Genomic DNA, 14,797 nt, shown 5'->3' with positions numbered 1-14,797 from the left:
GTCTCTGAGGGTGGAGGTGCACCTGGGTAGAAACAGGGAGGAAGCAGAGCACAAGGGTGGGTGAGGAGCTGCCTGGTTACCCTGTCATAGAGGAGATAAGGCCTATACTTAGTGGGGAAATGAACGTTTTGACAAGAGCCACACGGTTTTCATTCCCCCACAAAGAACAGCCTGGCTAAACAAAGATCTCTCCTTATGCATAAACTTAAACTCTACTCAGCCCCCAGCCTCTATAAGCACACCGTGTCCCCACTTCTCTCTGTCATGACAAGAAAATCCAAACCCCAGGACAGGACAGAGCAATATTAGCTGGGATGTCTCTCAAGTGCAGATCTCCCTTTGGAAGAGGACGAGAAGGGGCTTCAGACTCACCTGGTTCCCAAGCAGAAGGAGCCAAGAGAAGTGCATGAGAGAGCAGGGACTTGGGCTGCCTTTTATACCTGCCCTTCACTGCCGCAGGACCAGAGGCACCTTTGCAGAGGTAACAATTTTCTGACGAGCTCATCTTGAATGCAAACCATCGCAGCTAATGCTATGGGCTGTGCTTTCATTTCCTGCACTGCTCCTTTTCATTTCCAGGTTTGTGCCATGCCCATTCCCCAGTGAAGGCTTGTTCTGAGCACTGGGATGAAAGGCCCCAGGATTTCTAGGGCAGGAATGCAGCAGTGCTGGCAGAAGACTCAACTGAAGTGTTGGATGTTTTCAGAGCAGGCAAGTGATGTCAGTCTGGGTCACTCTGGTGGGGCTGTTTGAAGTGTTGTTCTCAGGAAAAAGCTGCACCCATCCTCAGATGGATGCCGTGGGCTCCCGTGCATGAGATTGTTCCATGTCATTGTCTTTCCCTGCCTCCCTCCTCAGCTCACCTCTGTGGTCACTTGTTGTTGCCTCCCCAGGTGTAGGTTTTGTGCTGCTGAGGTTTGACCCCATCCTGCCTAACACTGCCCAGTCCCCCGGGATCCTCAGCAGAGTCCATGGTCCCTTTTGTTCCCATGTATGTTCTTTCCTTGTCTTTACTTGTAAGCAGATGTGTTTGTGTGGATGCACATGGGAGCAAAGATTTGTGTATAATTCCATGCAGGTGTGCACAATGTGTGTATGTGTGACCTTGTGTGTCCTTCATCACAAGGGAATGTGCTGCTCATGGCAGGGACACTCTCCTCTGCTCTGTCCATGAGCACCACAAAGCAGCAGGTTCCCAGGGTCAGAAGGAACCTGAGTGCAGCTGAACGGTGATGGCACCAGCCTGCTAGAGATGTGTCCAGGGAAGACGCTCTGAAGTGCAGCCCCTGGATCCTGAGACCTCCTTTTCTTGTTCCTTCAAACTTACGCTCCGCTGCTGCCAATGTCAGGCCACTACAAGGATGGTTTCACTCCAGCTTGGCACCTTAGTTTAATTCAGTGTAACAGCAGTGGGAGTGCCTCAGCATGGCTGGCAGTGCCCCCTCCCTGCCTCTCCAGGCCAGGACACAGCTGCTCTCCCCAGCTCTAGAGAGTTCAGAAGGACGGGGATTGCTTTCTGGGCAAGGAGAAAGGCTGAGGAATCCTGCTGACCATGTGCTGGCCATCCCTGAGTGCATCTGCTTCCCGTGCAGTGTCGGTGGTGCCTGGGGTGGGACACATCAAAATGTACATTTGTAGATCATCGGTCTGGTGCTGTATCAGGCAGGACCTGAGACCTTGGAGCAAACAGATAAGGAATGAACAGAACAGAGAGCCTGATATCACTGTGCTCTGAGGGGAAGTGACAGACCCTGTGACTCTCACAAGAAAGCCAAAGACATCGTGGCTGCCTTGGACTTCAGCCCACAAGGACCACAAGGGAAGGGGCATTAGGTTTGACACCACATCCCCCAAAGCCTGCTGCTGCCCCACAGGGCTGTCCAGAAGAGACTCTCTTTCCAACAAGGGCTGTGTACAGTGGGTAAATGTTCTAAGCCCATCTCCCCTCCTGAATATTTGTCTGCCTGGGCTCAGGCCCAGCTTGGACACAGTGCAGCCAAGGCTTCCCCCCTTCCCTTGAGTGACCTCGGGGAGATCAGTGCCAGGGAGCTCTGCTGGGAGAGCTCAGTCAGGGCTGATTCCCCTCTCCATGGAGCTGCTGCTGAGCTGAGGCTCTCGTGTAGCTGAGGGAAACCTTGCTGGTGTCTCAGGAGGTAACAGGCACTGTGGACAAGGAAAGGGCAGGGGAGGTGTGTACCTACAGTTTAGCAAGACCTTGATAGCTCCTCTCATATTTCATTTATGATGAAATTTGTAAGAGATGTGTTCAGTGACAGGATGATAATGTGGGTGGAATATTGGCTGGACTACCAGGCTCAATGGCTGTTGATGAGTGGTGCAAATCTCAGCTAGCAGTCACTTACTGTTGGTCGTTGTCAGGGATCAGCAGTAGGATCAATACACCAATTGTTTCATTAACACACCATGAGCAACTGAAAGGTCAGAACTTCCTGCAAGTTTGGGGATGACACCCAACCACAGGGAACAGGCAGACACTGATCTCTGTCAGCAAATTGTTCCCAGCAGATCCAGGAAGTAAGAGTTCAAAGGAAAGAGAGAAGATGGACTGGACTGTGGAGGTCCTCTGTGACATGAGTCGAGGCTTCTGGAAGAGAGAGATTTCTAGTTAAGCAAGAGGCAAAGAGAAAGAATTAGAACTGGAATGGATTTCGCAGGGAAATTCTGCAATCTCCGTCCTGGGGCAGACTGATCTAATGGGATTTATTCCAAGCAGCAGTTGGTCCAAACAACCTCTGCAGGTCCCTGCTCAGCTACAGTGTGACTGTGTGATTCCCCCTGTCCCCTGCCCTCCCTGAAGCCTGCACGCCCAGGTCACCCTTGGCCTCCCATCCCCTCTGCTAGAGAGCAGCTCGGAGGCATTGTGCTCGGCCTGCAGAGGGGCAGCTGAAGGGAGGCTCTCAGCCTCCTCCGTGCCATGGGCAGGAGGTGAGTGGCTGCTGTTTGCAGGCGCTGAGCTCGGGGACAGCTCTGGGAAGCTGCTGCATGTGCTGGGCCAAGGCCCTGCTGCTGCCCCAGGCTGCAGCTGGCGCTGGGCAGGCTTCTTCTTGCTGGGGAGCCCTTGCTGGAGGAGGGAGAGAGTGGGATTGCCGGGAGCGCAAGTGGTGGCGGTGCAGAGCCGCTGAGCACTCTGAGCCCGGGCGAGCCCCCGAGCGGCGCCGGCGCAGGGCTCAGCCCCGGGGCGGAGCTGGCGGCGGCCGAGAGGAGCGGAGGCGGCGGAGAGGAGGCGCCGCGGCCGGAGCAGAGAGCCGGGGCTGGCGGGGGGCAGCGAGGCGCGGGCGGCGGAGCGGCGGGATGCGGCGGGGCCGGGGCGCAGGGCTGGCGGGGCTGGCCGCGGTGCTCCTGGGTGCGCGGGGCTGCCGGCGGCGGCTGGGACAGGGGCTGCGGGGGCCGGGGCTGGGCCGGGGCTCGCCTGTGACCCTAGTGCTCCTCTTGAACCTTATTCTCTGTCCTCCCTTCTGTCCCCAACGAGGTCGTTCCCTCCCAGCTTGCTTCTCTATTCTGTTACTCCACTTCTGCATCCATCCATCCATCCATCCATCCATCCATCCATCCGTCCCAGCCAATCTCTTTTCCTCAGTCCACTCTCCTCTTCCTCACTCGGACTGTCCTTCCAAACATCCCTCATACATTCCTGTCCCCAAACAACCACTCTCAGAGGAATTGTTTCTCCATCCTGTGTTCTCAGCTCACACCCCCATCATCTGTGAAGTGTCCCCTTCTCCCCTCTCCCGCTGCACATGTTCAGCTGAAGCAAAGGGATTCTTCTTTTCTCCTCGGCAGTGGCTGCGGGCAGAGCCCAGGTGCAGCAGGAGCCGTCGGCAGAGACCAACGAGGGCACCGGCGTCACCATCAACTGCTCCCACCCCAACATCCAGACCGGGGAGTTCATCCACTGGTACCGTCAGCTCCCGGGCCGAGCCCCCACATTCCTCGTGAGCTCTTTTCAGGGCTCCAAAGATCTGCAGGCCCCGCCGGGGCGGCTGTCGGTGGCGGCAGACCGCCGGTCCAGCGCCCTGTGGCTCGCCCGGCCCCGGCGCGGGGACGCGGCGGTGTATTACTGCGCGCTGGGAGACACGGGGAGAGGAGCCGGGGCTGCGGCCGGGCACGAACCGCCGCGGGCGGGGCCGGGCGGGGCCGGCGGGGGCGGGGGGACAGTCCGGGGAGGGCCCGCCAGGGGGCGCTGCCGCTCCGCCCGCCGCGGCAGCCTCACCCCGCCCGGCCCCGCCCGGCCCCACCGGACCCCGGGCCGCTTCCCCCGCCCGCCCGGCCCCGCCACCAACACCGGCACCACCAGGCCCCCCCAGCAGTCAAGGCCTGGCCTCAGCACCTCTTCTCATTGACGGCCGCTGCGGGTCTGTGCTCCCGAGGCCACCAAAGAGCCGCGCTTGGGCAGCGCTGCCCAGGGACAGGCAGACGGGCTGGGCAAGGCAGGCAGGGCAGGGCGGGCTTTCCCCCAGGCTCTCTTGCTGCCTCCCGACGGGCTCAGACTCTGCTGCCTAACGGGGCATCCTCGGGCCTGTCTGTAACGGCCGGCCAGCTCTGCCTCAGAAATGCCTCGCTCAGGGGACAGAGTCCCAGAGCTTTTGCCCTTCCCGGGCACATGCACCAAGGGCTCCCCCAAGGCTGTTAGTACCGCCAACAGCCTCCCTGCACGTTCGACGGAGCCAATTAGCAACGGGGCAATTAAGAAACCAGCGCAGCCAGGAAGTACCCGGTGCAGCAGAGCTCCTCCTGCCCACGGGCAGCCGGGCAGCCCTCGGCTCACACGGAACATACAGGGCCCCTCCTCGGGCTCCGGCCTTTCCCCCCGAGGACAGCCAAGGGAACCCCGAGCAGGTGCTTTCCTCTGCCCCGGCCCCACGGACACTCCAGGGCTGAGTTGCTAATGAAAAGCTTTCCTTGAGAAAGAACAGCCAGAAGGGGTTGCACATTTCGTTACTTTGTAAAAGCTCCAATATACAATGAAAAACTGCATCCTCCAGCTACAGGCTGTCACGGAGCTTTCAAAATGTTTCTGCTCATGTTACAGATTCATCCCACGGAGTCAGGAGTTCAAGCTCCACAGCCAGAGGAGAAGCAGATGTCGAGGTCACAGGCACCTTCAGGCGCTCCCCTCAGTGGCTCAGTGTTGAGACCATGAGCCTGTTTGACAGGATTCAGAACTTTCTGATTTGAGGCCCAGGAGACACAGTAAAAGCCTGGTCTGGGCACCTGAGGTGGGTTAAACTTGGCTGGGTGCCAGGTGCCCCACCAAGCTGCCCTATCACTGCTCCTCCTCAACTGGACAAGGGAGAGAAAATATTACCAAAGCCTCGTGAGTTGAGATAAGGAAGGAAAGATCACTCAGCAATTACAGGCTTAAGGAGCCAACACAGCTCTTCAAAGTCCATGGTCAGAGGGTTCCAAGGCACAGAGTGAAGGATCAGCCATGGTGCCTGTCCCAGCTGCACTTTGTAACTGTGTTTGCAGGGAACTACTGGCAGGGGGACAAACAAGGCAGAGCCACAGGCATGGCCAGGCCAGCACATGGATCAGCCCCATGGTCACATGGCATCAGCCCCTCTTGTCCCTGTTTCCAGCTCTCCTCCCATGCCTGCTCCAGGACAAACTGCCTTGATCTGTGTCTCTGCTGCTTCCCCTAAACAACCCATGCACAACCCCTTGCACAGTCCTCCAATTCTTTTCCACTGCATCCCATAAGGAGTCCAATCCCCCTGTAGGCAGAAACACCCCTGAATTTATAAGATGATCCTCTCTTCTCACTCTTCTCAGAAGTGTCACCTCCAGACAAAGAGGCTGATCAGTTGTAACGAGAGGGATGTGGATAAGATTTTTGTGAAGCAGAGGGTTGTGCTGGATGTCCTCCTGCCACAGAGAGGTCATGTCTCTGACTCTGGCTGGGATGTTTACAGCATCTGCTGTTCCCAGAGACATTTCCCTTGAAGGGCCTCATCCATGGTGTGGGGAGAAGGGAGAGAAAATCCCTGTGGGCACAGAGAGTCACACTCCTGCTTCCAGGTGCCTGTAGCTGTTCCTGGTTCCACCTCCCTTCAGACACTACTGAGGAGGGACAAGGAGCACCTGAGGGGCTGCAAAGGGGCCTGTCTCCAACCCTGAGAGAGGTGGGTGCAAGCCCCTGTCTCTGGTTGGACACTGGATGGCAGGAGATGTTCATTATGGAGCCCAGAACTGGATCCAGCACTCCAGAAGTGGCCTCACCAGCATTGAGTAGAGAGGAAGGATCAGGTCCCTTGTCCTGCTGGTGATGCTCTTCCTACTGCAGGCCAGGATGCTGTTGGCTTTCCTTGCCACGAGGGTGCATTGCCACAGCAGACTCGGGAACAATCCTGAGCTGCTGAAAGTGAGCTGGACACAGCACTGAGTATTCAGGAGAAGTATTGCAGCTGCTTGTCCAAATCTTGCTCTTCCCTCAGTGTCCACCAGTGACCCCTCTTGGAGAAGGGGGCTCTTGGTAGGAGACATGACTGCTCCTGTGGGGTTACCTCCTTGCCAAAAGAAACCCAAGGAAGGCAAATGTCCTCCTAGCCCTGCTTCTGGGGATCAGTGAAAGCCTCAACTTGTGACAAAGACCCATGAGCCAGGCACTGGACAAGATGCTCTGTTCAACCCCTTGAGGTCTCCCCCTGCTTTTCATGTCTCTCCTGCAGCTGTGGGAACTCAACAGCACTTGGCTGGGGGAGTCCCTGTGTCTCTGAGTCCCTGTGAGTTGTTTGCCCAACAGTAAACTGCTGGTGGCTGCAGTTCTGGGATGTGCATTTCTGGGTTCTAGTGTGTCCCTCTGTGCACACATCTCTTATTATGCTCAGTCTGTCTGTTCCTGGAGTGGGGAAGCTGTGGGATGAGCTGGAAATATCTGCCATGGTGGCAGACCAACATGTCCTAATTACGAGAGTGGGGTCAGCTCAGTAGGCCATGACAGTGGATGTTGACAGTGAGGCTGCTTGAGGTGTCAAAGAAATTTCCGTTTTTGTGGAAGACAGTGGGTGTCTTATGTTTCCAAAGGAGAGATGGGCCAGAGGGAAAGAGAAGGAGGCAAAGAGAGTGAGGCACCTGGAGAAAAATGTCTCTGTGAGGTACTGCAAGAGATATGAGAAGTCCCCTTATCACCTGAGTGGGGTAAGAATGATAAGATTTGGATCCCACCTGGTGGTGGAATTCAGGTCTGTCCTCATGCTGGGATGTTCCCAAAGAGCTGTGAGAAAATGTTCAGGGTCTTGCAGGAAAGGCAGGACATCTGGGAGAGCAAACAATAAATACGTTGGAATATGGGAGCACAAAGTAACTCATTGCAGAATGATATTTCACAGGACCTGAGTGCTTTTCTACACCTGTCTTATCTCTGTCTTATCTCTGAGCTTGCTGGAAGGGGCCCTCAGCTCTCCCCTGGCATCTCTGCTTCCCCTGGGCACACAGTGATCTGCAGGTCAAAATTTTCTTCCAGGAGGGGACAGTGTCAGTGGTTTGAGATGAAGGAGAAGGTGGTGACAGAGTCTCAGGTCCTCTTGTTTTCGCCATGGATTACATGGTACATCTATCCAAATGCTCTGGTGAGGGGGCAGGCAATGCAGGAGGTTGTGGCTGTTTGTTCAAAATTTCCTTGCTGCTGCTCTTTCCTTCCTGTTATTCCCTGTTGCACATTGCTTCTTCAGGTTTTCCTGCAGGCCTGTCTCTTAGAGTATCTGCTCCAGGGTGTATCCCTCAGAGGTCAGAGGTCAAAGTAAGATGGAAAACATATCATGTCACGGGGCAATGCTCCTTCCTGAAATTGCATGATGATTCCAATTTTGGATAATAGTCTGAACCACCTTCTGGAATCTCCTGTTGTTGCATGGTCATGTGCTGAGATCCAGAGGACCTGCTCTCCCCACTGCACTCTACCAGTCCTTGGAGCCCTTCTCATGCCCTACTTCATGGGCCTGCCAGGAGAGCACCTGGCCTTGGGGTCAGCTGCCTCATGCCTGGGGGAAGGCCAGGCAGCACAGATGTACCATGGGGGTTTGGGCACTCGTTACTGTCCTTGGGGTGCCCTGCCTGGTGGGAGCTAGGGGTGTGTGAGTGACAGGAGGGCTCTGGTGTGAGGGCCAGACAGGCTGACTTCATCAACCTTAGGGTCATCTTAGCCCTTTGAACTGTGTAACTGCTGGGCTGTGCAGTGAACTCTTTGGGGGATAGAGGTTGTAGCGGTGACCTGTCATTGCTATCCTTGTCCTTGAGTGCAGGTCATAACCCCTCATTCTGGGGACATGTGGGAATATGAGGAGGATTAGTTCTGGGGCTGTTTTAAAGGATTTTTCTCACATCAATCCCACTCCTGCATCTTTTGCAGACATCTTTTGACCGAGCTTCTTTTCCTCCCATTAAAGCTAGAAAAACTCCCTTTTGCACAAACATGTGAGCTACTGACCTCTCAGAGCCTCCAGCAGAATTGGGCTCCTCTCTAGGGGATAGCAGTGGTCAGGTTCCCTTTCTGCAGGTCATGCTCTGAGGCCAAGGGCCTGTGTCTGAGCAGAGATGCCAGAAGGCAGAGCCCTATGGCCACTGGCTGTGGAGGAGCCAGGTATGACTTCCTCACCTCCAAGAGACAGTTCCTGAACAGTCCCCACTGCCATGTGTCCCATCCTCCCCTTCCTCTCCGAATGATGAATGAAACATCTGCTTTGGTCCCCAACCCGATCACCCACCAATCAAGACAATGCCTTTCTTCCTCAGCAACTCGATACAATGTCGACCAATAAAAGGATTATGTGGAGGCAGATTCTGGGATGCAGAAAGCTTTAATGACTCTGAAGAGGGAAATTGGTTCACTTTGAAAGGAGATGGCCAGAGCAGGGAGAGCACCAGCAGCTGCCAAATGTCTGTGCCCTTTGGCCATGGTGGAGATCCCAGAAGGGATGCATCATTATGGAGGGAGAGGGGCCGACAGATCCCCCAGCTTGTCTCTGGGGTTCTTACAGCCCAGAAGAAAGACAAGACAAGAAAGAGATTGGAGGGAGGAGAAGGCAGAGAAGTTAGACTTTGGCCATGTTTTTAGAGAGACCCTGCTGCCCTCCCTTGGAAGGATGCTCAGCTTCTCTGAAATCACTGGCCAGGAGCTCTGTCCTCAGTCCAGCATGAGCTTCTGAGTTCCTGGTGGTCCATGTCCGGGCTGTCATCAGTGGGTTTAGCAGGGGGGGCACCTTCTGCCGCAGTAGCGGCTGGTAATGCAGGAGAGGTCAAAGCCCCCAGAGTTGATGGGCACTCCGTCACAGCTGAGGATGCTGCCAACGGCAGCGGAGGTGGAGGAGCCCACAACGGTGTTCTGTGGGAAGGAGCTGAGGATGGGGCCAGGCAGGGTCACCACCACGGGGGAGGGCTGGATGACGATGGTGGAGTTCTGGCACTGCCTGACACAGGGCTCATTGCAGCTGTTGGCCAATGGGGTGGGGCCGCAGGGCCGGCAGCAGGGCTCGCAGGGCTGGCACTGGTCACAGCAGGACATGTCTTGGGATCTGAGTTGTACCTGTGAGAGAGGTCAGGAAGGAAATAAAACACAGAGATGCATCATGAGCACCTTGCCACTGCAGTATGAGGCTGTCCTGAGGTGTATGAGGGCTTCTTGACCTCTTCCTGCCAGAGTCCAAAAAGAGCCGGCAGCTCCTATGTTGCTACTATCTACCCCTGAGAACAGAATCCAAGACAGTACTGTCCCAGACTCCCTCCAAGCTTAATCTCTCCCCCTCTCCCATGACAAGCAGCCCCAAGATCTGGTATAAAACAAAGCCAGTCACAGCTGACAGGTTCACTGAAGTGAGACCTCCTTTGCGAGAAAGCAGAGAAGGAGAAGGGGCCTCAGACTCACCTGGTTCTCAGGGAGAAGGAGGCAGGAGAAGTGGATGAGAGAACGAGGAGCTGTGCTGGCTTTTATCCTTAACCTTTACTGCCCCAGGCTGACAGAGGCATCCCTTGTAGAGGTGGTTATTATCTGACAAGCTCATCCTGAATGCAAAACATCCCACCTAATGCTATGGGCTGTATTTTGGCTTCCGGAATCATCTTTTCATTTCCTGCTTGATGACAGGTACATTCCCCAGTGAAGACATCTTTTGCGTGACAGGATGAGAGGCCCAAGCATTTCCGGAGCAAGACATGTCAGCATGAGGAGAGGACTCACCTCACATGCTGGAGGAATCCAGTATGGGAGACTCAAGCTAGACCAAACAGCTGGCTTAGACAACACACACAGACACACAAGCATGTGCACGTGCACACACACGCACAATCACACACAGAAATCTAAACCTCTAGTCTTTCAGACTTAATTAAGAAGACTCAATGCACCCCAAGAGAGACATATACACTGTCCACACATGTCTTGGACTGGACAGAGTCATCTTCTCCCAGCCCTGTTTGCAAGGGTTCCCTGTGGCTGAGGGAAGACTGATCTGTGCTTGGTGAGAGCGGGAGATGCAACTGATGAGAGTAACATGCCCAGCTTGAGCCCATTCACCCCACAAAACCCTTTTCCCTGCTCTCTGTCTGTCCCTGAGTACAATGGACATGGATATGGGCTTTAGCCATTGGATGGAAGTGCTTCTAGGTGCTGGTGGGACAGCCTGTGGGTTCACTCCTTGTCGCATGATGAAGCAAGCCATGGAGGTGTGACCAGGTAGGCCGTCCCTGCTGTGAGCTTATGTTAGTTGGGGAGTTCAGAGGCCACCATGGGTCAAGGGCAGGATCATTGTCTCCTCAACCTTCTCGCAGACTCTCTGGGAATGAGACACCACCCACAGTAGAAGAAGAAAGAACTAAGGAGCTCTTACTCTCATCTGGACATCAGAAGTTCATAGGATCACTTGGGTAGTAACCAAAGGTGTTCAGGGAGCTGACAGGACACTCTCTACTCAGTCCCTGGAATGGAGATGGAGGAAACACTCTCAGAAGCTTTTCCTAAACTCATGAAAGGCTCAAGAAGGGGCTTGGGATCAGCTGACATGAGTTGAGTGAGGCCAAATCATGCCTGAGCAACATCAATGCTTTCTGTGAGGTGGTGGCTGGCACTGTGGGGAAGGGGAGGGGCACTGCCTGGGCTGTGCCTGGATTTTAGCAAGAGCTTTGACATACCCTCATGGGTGCACACACATGCACACCTATACCCACACCGAGGTACGCACACACACGGGCATGCACACAAACATGACATGTGTCATATCTGTGCACTTGTAAAGAGGTGTGTGCACACAGGTTTCCAAAGGAGCCCATGAGCAGACACAAGCACAGCCACCCCACAAACCAACATGTACACACAGATATTCAACACACATGCTGACATATATGCATCCTCCTGCACCCATGGGTGTGCAGATATACTTGCACGCTCATGTACAGCGATGTGCACACATAAAAGCACATACCCACACACACCTGTGCCCACACACTTACATATCTGCAGACCAATGTCACACCTGTCCATGCTCACATGCATGAAGGCACATGCATGTGATAAAACACATACGCCCTCATCAACAGATGTGCACAAACACACCCGCAGCCAATATTTGCGCACACTCCTGCTTGCCTGTGCATTGCCCCAGGCACACACAGGCACACGTATGTGCAAATGGACACATGAGCACAGCGAGAAGAACATGTATGTGAGCATGAACATTCACAGACGCCACTGAGAACCACGAAGCCTATGCCAGTTCTCAGCCTCTCGGGATGACTCTAGGCAAGTCCTTCAGGCCCTACAGTTAAGGCAGTGGGTCGGTTCCTGGCCATTCCCATCAGCTTTAGTGAGATCAAGGGATTGACTGGGCTTCATTACTGTGTTTTTTTACTAGAAAATTGAGAGACGAAGCTGCCATGGCCTTTCCAGGCATTGAGCTTCTCCGTGTCCAGGGTCTGTGTGTCAGGGATAACGTAAAAAATAGAGAACATCCATATTGCTGCAGCCACAAAGAATCACCACATCACAGGTGAGAAAATTCTTACATCTGTGCTGTTCTTACTGATTTCCTAAAGGGAGACATGAGGGTAGGGACAGGCCCCTGCTCTGTAAAGGAAATGGTGCCTCAGTGGTGTATTCACACAGCAGCAGAGCGTGGTGTCCCTGGGACAAGCCAGACTCTCTACAGACTGCAGACACTGAGGCTGGGGCAACAGAAATGAGAGTGTCTGGTTCCAGTAAGAGAGGAACTCAGCCTCTTCCAAGCATTCCTTAAAATGTCATTAATTCGGGCTAAAGATAGAAAGAAAGTGAGAATAGTACAGATAACCTTACATGCCTTCAGATGCTGGGAACCCTGAGCTGCTCTACATCAGCTGAACTCCCAGAATGAGAGGATCACAGAACAGCTGAGGTTGGAAGGGACCTCTGGATGTCATCTGGTCAAAACCCCCTGCTCAAGCAGGGCCACCTCAAGCCAGTTGCACAGGACTGTATCCAGGCGGTTTCTGTGTATGTCTAAGGAGGGAAGATCAGTGACCTCCCTGGGCAACCCATGGCAGTTGTCAGTCAGTCCCACAGCACAGCACAATGTGTTGCCCCGTTGCCAGGGCACAGGACACTGTGCATGTCCCATCCACACATGGATTACCCCATTTTGGTCAGCCAGTCTTTTAGAGCATTTTCTTCAAATGGAAACAGATCTCGTCATCATTTCAGCTGTCAAACACCACAGCCTGGTAAGTGTTGGCAGTGAACAAATACCAGCAGCTTTCACGTCCTTGTTTCATGGGGTGTAAATCAAGGTGTACAGCACAGGTTTAAGAATGTTGTAAAGAACAACCACTGTTTTTGTTGATGGTATAAAACACTGTAAAACACCCCAACCTCTGGCACAAATGCCCTTAATTTGAAGTGTAAAGCCTGCATGGATCCTGTGCCCTTTTCCTATCTTTCCAAGAGCTCTTTAGTCGGGCCGGCAAACCAGAGGTCATGCCAGGAGTCAGTGGCAGCACTTGGGCAGTGCTTTGGCAAAAATTCTTACTCATCTGTCAGAAAAAATGCCATTCTTCCCTCTCCTACAAGGACAATTGCAGATGGTATCATCATTGCAAAGGACCTGAGGTACCTTCTGATTATAACAAGGTTTAGTGTGGTAGCATAGGAGGTCTATACGAGAAGATGATGATGGTGATTAGCAGCATGACTAGGGAAAAATTATTTCAGACATGCAAGTGAAATCCTGTTATAGAGCTTTTGTCTTTCAGTTGTTCTGAGCTGTGCTTCATGAGCTGTAATTCCCTCTTGATGAAGGACATGTGTGGGGGATGTCCTGGTTTAGCCAGAATAGGGTTAAGTTTCCCCAGCAGTGGGGGGGAAGCTCTAGCCGTGTTATTCATATATCCTGCTGACCTCACATCCTGGCACGAGCACGGGAGGAATCGGTGATCACGTGCATTGGCGCAGCCAGTTCTCTCTTTGCTGTATCGGTATATACTTTGCTCTGTTCATTGTTATCACAGTTATTGTTGCTGTTTGTTGTGTTGCTGTTGCTCTGTTGTATTAAACCTTTCCTTGTCTCAGTCTCGGGGCTTTGTATTTCACTCCCTTTGTAGGGGAGGGGCAGCGGTCGCGTGGTCTCAGACCCCGGCAGGAACTAAACCATCACAGGGGATTTCCATTCTTCCACTTGTACACTTTTGTCAAGGCATCTGGATGTTCATATAGGAAATAACATATGAGAGTGTAGTGTCTGCTGAGACACATTTCCACCAATCAGAAGGGATGAGATTTACATGTAATGAAATCCTCTCTCCCCACAATGGCAGCCAGTTCCTGAGCACAAACTCTCTGGAGGGACCAATGAAGCAGTCAAGAGCTCTGCACTTACCCACAGCTCTCTTGGGAAGTGCACCCAGCACCCTTGTCCTCACTGATCTTCATGTTCTCCTGCACACTCTGTCTCAGAGCAATTAGATCCCCCTCAGAAATACACTGTTTCACTGTCCCCATTTCTGTGCTGACTACCCTCAGCTCCCACAGGTGTAGCTCCAATTTCCAGCCTCAAGACATTCAGCAGCATGGGCGACTTTTCCCTGCTAGTCCCGTCCATGTGTGCTGGCCATGGCCCCTAGACTGAGTGGTGGAGGACAGAAGAATATGGAGTAGCAGCTCTGGGCCATCCCAAGGGCTCTTCCCTTCTTTACCACTCTTGCCATTCTGCAAAGCAAATCACCTTTCAGAGCCCAAAGCCAACCCCCTGCCAAGGCAGTGCAGCTCCAGCCATAGCAAGAGGAACGCTCTTGCTCAGGAGCTGATGGGGCTGCTGAGGCCTCAGAGCCTCCTGCCTTTCTGGGCATTTGTGCACAGAGACACAACAAGGCAAGGTCTCCTTGTGCCCTCACCCCCTTGCACCCAGAGCAACACCCTTCTCCTTTGGCAGCTTGGGGAGTGTCCACAGAAGGAAGGACCACATGGAGGCCAGGCTTGAATGCAGCAGAACTTTAATGAGTCAAAAGAGGGAAACAAAGTCACTCCAAGTGGAGGTCAGCAGCAGAGCGAGCCCTGAGGGCAGCTGAGAATCTGCAGTCCTTGGCCATAGAGAAGTTCCTGCATGATGTCTGTCTGCCTGTCCCATGGAGAAAGACGAGATAGATGGGCCTTCCCCAGTTGGCACTGGTGTGCATGAGGGGAGAGACAGTAAACAAAGAAAATGTAAAGAAAGGGAAAACAATTTAGCTATCCTGAAAACAACCTCCAAAATGTTCATCCTCTGCGCAGCAACATTTTCTGAGTTCCTCCAGGTGTGTCCCTGGGGATTTCCTAACACCT

At 53.7% G+C, this 14,797-nt stretch overlaps 1 gene segment (V, D, J or C); it reads left to right on the top strand.

Moving 5' to 3' along the window:
- Window positions 1-3,312: 3,312 nt before the first annotated feature.
- On the top strand, window positions 3,313-10,132 carry LOC141933957 (immunoglobulin heavy variable 5-51-like). The segment is given in 5 exon segments: window positions 3,313-3,364; window positions 3,802-4,086; window positions 9,255-9,317; window positions 9,656-9,828; window positions 10,100-10,132. Coding segments are annotated over 5 exon segments (606 nt in total).
- Window positions 10,133-14,797: the final 4,665 nt, after the last annotated feature.

Source organism: Strix aluco, chromosome 24, assembly GCF_031877795.1.
Source record: "Strix aluco isolate bStrAlu1 chromosome 24, bStrAlu1.hap1, whole genome shotgun sequence".
In the NCBI taxonomy this organism is placed as follows: Eukaryota; Metazoa; Chordata; class Aves; order Strigiformes; family Strigidae; genus Strix; species Strix aluco.
Note: the sequence above shows the minus strand (reverse complement) of the source record. Positions and strands in the feature narration are given on the sequence as shown.